The following is a 6,000-nucleotide window of genomic DNA, read 5'->3' as shown; positions in this document are numbered from 1 at the left end:
GGTCTTATGGTCTTCCTAGAGATGCTGCCTGGCCTGCTGCGTTCACCAGCAACTTTGATGTGTGCTCCCCGCTCTTTATTCATTCTTCCCCCTCCAGGTTTCACTGTCGCCTGGAGTTTCTCTCTCCTCTCCCCAACCTTTTTAATGTATTCCTCATCATTTTTCTCCAGTCCTGCTGAAGGGTCTCGGCCTGAAACGTCGATTGTACTTCTTTCCATAGATGCTGCCTGGCCTGCTGAGTTCCTCCAGCATTTTGTGTGTGTTTCTCGGGTTTCCAGCATCTACAGATTTTCTCTTTTTTGTGCTGAGACAATTCTTGTTCTGGATCGATCCTGCGCCCCTGCAACAGAACGTCTCGGCGCCACGGGGCGGGGCTGTAGCTCAGATCCCGCCTCTATGCCATGACAGGCGGTCAGATCGACCAATGACAGTCGGTGAAAGTTCAAAATATTGCTGTCCATTCACAGAGAGCTATCGTGCTGACTGCCAGCTCCTCAGACGAATAGAATTAGAGTATGGTGGAAGGACCCGCCCCCGTGTCCGAGAGCGTAAACACGGAAATGACGAAACAGTAAGTGCGGGGAATAAGTGCAGGATGGAGATTCGGTGCAACGGTGGGTGAGGGGAAGGAGGAGTCGGTGAGTGTGGGAGAACAAGGCGGAGCGACAGGAAGAGGGGTCGGATGGGGTGAGGGAGAGGCGTTCGGGGAAGGAGAGGGAGGGCGGTGTGATGGGGCGAGATAAGGATATTTGACAGAGGGAGAGGACTGAGACTGAGTAAGGACAGAGTTTGTGGCGAGAGCGTTGGGTGAGTGACAATGGGGAAAGGGATGGGGGATATTCACCGCCCACATACCTCCATTCCCACGCTTCTCACCTCTCCATCCCAATCTCTACCATTCCCTACTGCCCCCACACTTTCCACTCTTTTAACCCCACTATCTACCCCCACTACACTCTCATCTACCCGTCTGTAACATCCTACCCCACATGTAGGAGAAGTGAGACTGGGTGCATCTCTGGGCGACACTCTGAGACTGGGTGATAAACTCGCACTCTGTGTTTCACAATGCAGTGTTACGGTGGGGGAGAGATCCATGAGAAGATTATGAAGGAGCTGGACATCTCCCATTGCGAAGGGCCAGGGGTTCCTTGCGTTCTCTTGGTCTACAAAGTGTCTCATGAAATTCAGGATATTTGAAATGCCCTTCACTGGGTCACAAGTAAATACTTAAAGACCATGAGAAATAGGAGCAGAATTAGGCCATTTGGCCCATCAAGTCTACTCCACCATTTCATCACACTCTTCATATGACAAACCTTTCAATCTTGGAATTGTTTTCATGAATGTCCTCTGCATTGTCAGCACATCCCTTCTTATAAAAGGGGCCCAAAACCACTCACAATTTTTCAAGTGAGGCCTCATCAGTGCTCTATAAAGCCTCAATATTACATACTTGCTATTATATTCTAGTCCTCTTGAAATGAATGCTAACATTGCACTTGCCTTCCTCACCAATGACTCAAACTGCAAATTAACCTGCACAAGGTCTCCCAAGTCCTCAGATTTTTGAATTTTCTCACTAGTTAGAAAGTAGTCTACCTGTTTATTTCTTCTAGCACAGGTGAAGTCATTGAGTGATAACATTTCCTTGAAAATCCTTCTGTAGTGTTGTCATGCAGTGTGTTGAAACTCTTGACTAAACACTAAGTTAAACCGGAGCCAATGCAGACAGAGTCGTAGTAAGGTTAACCATTTACTATTCACTCTTCCACATTAACATCGTATGGTGCAAACTGTTGATAAAAAAATACAAGCATATACAGCGTCTGTTTCATTCTGGAGACCACGCGCGCTCTCTTAGCGAGTGTCTCCAGCCGCGCCGAGTAGCGTGCGAGGGGGTCGCTTTAAACCGCCATCGGGCTCGAGCCCAACCCGAGTTTGGAATTGCAAAGTCGACATGCGCGTTGCCCCAACTGCTGCTTCCTTAACAGAAACTGCGTTGATATTTTTACTTCAAATACACTCCTATGAACTTACGGCGTTGCTTGCATAATGTTTCTCCATGGGTAGAAATGGAACTCCCCACGATCATGCTGCATGCATTGCACCCACCTTCACACCTTTTCCAAACCGGAGGCTACACATAAGACATGGTGAAACCGGAGGTGACGTCATCACATGCTGCGATATACCATAGATAATGAATTTACCTTTGTTAGACTGTAACATAATCAACAACCTTTGACTTTACTAGAAAATAGTTACAAACAAATCATTTAAAACATAGACCCAACAAAGTCAAATAAAGGCCTTAATGGCAACACACCTTCCCTTTTGGGGACTTCTGATCTCTGCTGGCTCTTCCCTACCTAAGGAGCACACTAACACTGTGTGTGTTCCTTGGGATTGAATCACTTATGAATCAGGGCATGCACTGATGCAATAACTTTCTGCAGATGATAATGTCCTGCCCAGTTGTATCTGTTGAGGGGACAGATGTTATTGTTGTGATGGGAGATGTGTATTGGTGCACAGCAAGCTCCCACAAACATCAGTGACGCAATCTGCCAAGTATTGTGATGCAACATTGTCTGGGACACACTTGGGCTCCCTCGCTCTGTGTGAAATGGTGTATGTGGATCTTTCTGTGCAACTGATAGGGGGTCTGGTGATTGGGCTGAAAATCCCTGTGCTGTACCTCCTGTGGGACGTGAGTGCCTGTAGTGGGGGTGTGAGGACTGCCTTGTACACAGACAGCATCACCACAACACCACCCGGGCACACAGGGGGCAAGAGGGTGGGCACAGCCCTGGGTGGAAGATGCTGCTGTACCCTGAGAGACACACAGCCCTCCCGCGGCATCACCCAGCTCACTCTGTTACTCTGTGTTTCAGGAGGAGGGACAGTGCAGAAGGAAGACATCTGTGCCGTGATTCTATTGCAGGAATCCCTAGCTGTCCGAGAGGAGAAGGTAACAACAGATCCAGGGTTATTCCATAAGGGAACTATAGTTTTTCGTGTATCCTGGATGGATTCCAGTAGCTGGTGGAGTGGATTGAAGATGTACCAGTGCCCCACAGTGATTCAGACTGTCAAACAGAGTCTCATCGACAGGACCCGACCCAGAGGAGGTTCCTGCTCCGGTGGGTAAAACGTGACCCTCTATTGCCACACCTCATTTTACACTGTAAACTTCCCACTACGAACATAAGGGACGTGTCGGATCTGTGTCTGGGGTGGTAGTGGGGGGAGAGTGATGGGTCTGTACCACAGTCAGTCAGAAGATGCAGCGGGAGGGAGGGTGGGTGGGTCAGAGAAGGAATCCCCCATGGGTCCTGAGGTCAATTCAGTACCAATTCCCAGGTAACAATATACTGTTTGTGTTGTGCAATAGGGTGGAGTGAAGATCTGCAGGGCAGTAAGACCGTATCAGTGCCAAATGAATGATCGGCTTCTTGAGTTCTTTAAGCTACAGCCCAGAGATGAACGACAGTAGCTCGGAAAAGCTTAACTGTAACGGTGAGAGGGCAGGCTTTGGGCATGACTGCAGAGAGATTGAGAGTTAAGGGGCAATTTGTTCTTTTGAGGTGAACGGTAAACCTGGCAAGTGTGGGGAATTCTGGATGATGAGAGATAGTCAAGTTCTGATCAGGAAAAAGAATGAAACACAGAGTGTTTTGGTCTAGGACTTGAGAATCCCTTGAATTAGAAAGGCTCAGAATACTCTCAAGAGGAAGATCGGCAGAGAAAGGAGAGTGAAAGATGAATTTGGCAGGTGAGGTGAAGAAAATCCCAAGATGTTGAATCAAGAGTAAAAGAGTGGCTGACGATAGAGTAGGTCCCCTTAGATATCAGCAAGGCTGCCGATGTCTTCTGCAGCTGGAGATGGGTGTGGTTTTAAAATGTATTTTCCTCAGTGTTTACTGAGCATGCTCCAGAAATACGGGAAACATGGAAATGTTTTGGTGGATAGTCTTATGACCAGGGAGGTGGTATTGTCAGCCTTACAGTGACATAAGGTAGATAAATCCCCAGGGCCTGACCGAGTGTCTCCTGGGACTTTATAGAAGGCCAGAGGAATATTAGTGGATATTCTGCCAGAGATTGCAATGTCCTTCACCACATTGGTGAAGTTGTGTAAGACTTGAGTGGGCTGAACTTGTTTGGTTGTCTAAGGCAGTGGTCCCCAACCTCCAGGCTGCGAAGCATGCAGGTGTGCAGCGGTAGCACATCTTTAAGAAAAATGCCGAAATAAACTAGCTAATTAATTAGGTGCCGCCCGGCAGGTAAATGTCAGCCCAGATCAGAGGCTTTTTATCATCAATCGCCTCTGATCTGGGCCGACATTTAGAGGCCCGGTGGCATCTAATTAATTAGCTTGTTTATTTTGGCTTTTTCTTTCTTTCTTTTGAAATCTTTTTATTGTTGTATTATACAAAAGAAATAACATGAGTACAACACTTTCAATGTCTTGAAAAAGACATTATCTTAAAGATTGAAAAAAAATTTGTGATAACAGAAAAACTTACTAAGCAACAAAAGTGAAAAAAAGAACCCATGAGGTGTACAACCCCGGAGCCATGCGTCACACAAAAAGCTTCTAAAAATAAACATCAAACCGCCAGCAAGAAAAGAAAATATACCAAAAAATTTACAATTAGATCGTGGAAAAAATCCATCAATTAGCTCAAATGATAATTACGAGCAAATGAGCCCCATTTTTTCTCAAAATGAAATAAAGGTTCAAAGGTTCGACTTCTAATTTTCTCCAAACTAAGACATAGCATCACTTGGGAGAACCATTGTGACAAAGTGGGAGCTGATGTATCCTTCCACTTCAACAAAATGGCCCTCCTAGCTATCAATGTAACAAATGCAATAACATTTTGGTCAGACACAGAAATACCATGAATATTTTGAGGAATTATTCCAAAAAGCACAATTAATTTATTAGGTTGTAGATTAATTTTAAGTACTTTAGAAATTTTTGAAAAAAACTGACTTCCAGAACTGTTCCAATATAGAACAAGACCAAAGCATATGTGTCAGTGTAGCTATCTCAGTTTTACATCTATCACAATAACTATCAACATTAGAAAAGATTTTAGAAAGTCTCTTCTTTGTCAAATGATAACGATATACAATTTTAAATTGAATCAATGAATGGCTAGGACAAATTGAAGAAGAGTTAACCAACTTCAAAATCTGCATCCAATCCTCCGTCATAAAAGTCAAATTGAGTTCCTTTTCCCAATCCTGTTTAATCTTAGATAAAGGACGCTTATCCCATTGTAATAATAAATTATAAATTCTTCCAATAGAACCCTTGATCGAAGGATTCATACTCATAATAGTATCTAACAGGTCAGCCTCCAATATGTAAGGAAAATTACTTAAATATTTTTGTAAAAAATGTCTAACTTGCAGGTATTGCAGAAAGTGTGAGTATGAAAGAGAATATTTATCAATTCAAAAGACATCAATCTATCTCCTTTAAATAAATCCAAAAAAGAATTAATACCTTTATTTTTCCAAAGTAAAAAAATTGAATCACTCAAAGAAGGCTTAAAAAAGTAATTTTGATAAATTAAACTACAAAGTTTAAATTTTTTAAGATTAAAAATATTGCCGAATTGGAGCCAAATTTGTAAAGAATACTTAATCACATGATATCGGTTTAAATTACAACTTTAGCGAATTACATAGGTAAAGCAGCTCCCAATAACGAGGTTAAATAAAACTGTTTTACAACTTTTAGTTCCAGGTCGATTGGCCGATCACTCTTATCAACCCAGTATAACCAAAAAGACGTGTATTGCACATTAACAGCCCAATAATACATTCCTAGATTAGGCAAAGCAAGACCTCCATCCTTTTTCAATTCTTGTAAGTGATATTTACTAATTCCTGGTCTTTTATTATTCCAAATAAAAGATAAAATAACAGAATCATTCCGATCAGAAAACTTCCTAGTCAAAAAAACAGGGATATTCTGAA

At 43.2% G+C, this 6,000-nt stretch overlaps 1 protein-coding gene across 9 annotated transcripts in view; it reads left to right on the top strand.

The window, feature by feature from the left end:
* The first annotated feature begins 579 nt into the window (after nt 1-579).
* LOC140201644 (uncharacterized) overlaps nt 580-6,000 on the top strand; it is a 53,247-nt gene continuing 47,826 nt past the window's right edge. For 4 of the 9 annotated variants that reach the window (XM_072266088.1, XM_072266086.1, XM_072266082.1 and 1 more), the window contains exons 1-2: nt 585-614; nt 2,898-3,146. In XM_072266088.1, coding sequence (XP_072122189.1) covers nt 596-614; nt 2,898-3,146 — 268 coding nt within the window. In that variant the 5' untranslated portion in view covers nt 585-595. Of the gene's footprint in view, nt 639-731; nt 808-2,897; nt 3,147-3,407; nt 3,523-6,000 lie in introns of those variants that run through there. The other 5 variants (XM_072266083.1, XM_072266080.1, XM_072266084.1 and 2 more) reach the window with 4 other exon arrangements.

This window comes from Mobula birostris, chromosome 8 (genome assembly GCF_030028105.1).
Source record: "Mobula birostris isolate sMobBir1 chromosome 8, sMobBir1.hap1, whole genome shotgun sequence".
In the NCBI taxonomy this organism is placed as follows: domain Eukaryota; kingdom Metazoa; phylum Chordata; class Chondrichthyes; order Myliobatiformes; family Myliobatidae; genus Mobula; species Mobula birostris.
Note: the sequence above shows the minus strand (reverse complement) of the source record. Positions and strands in the feature narration are given on the sequence as shown.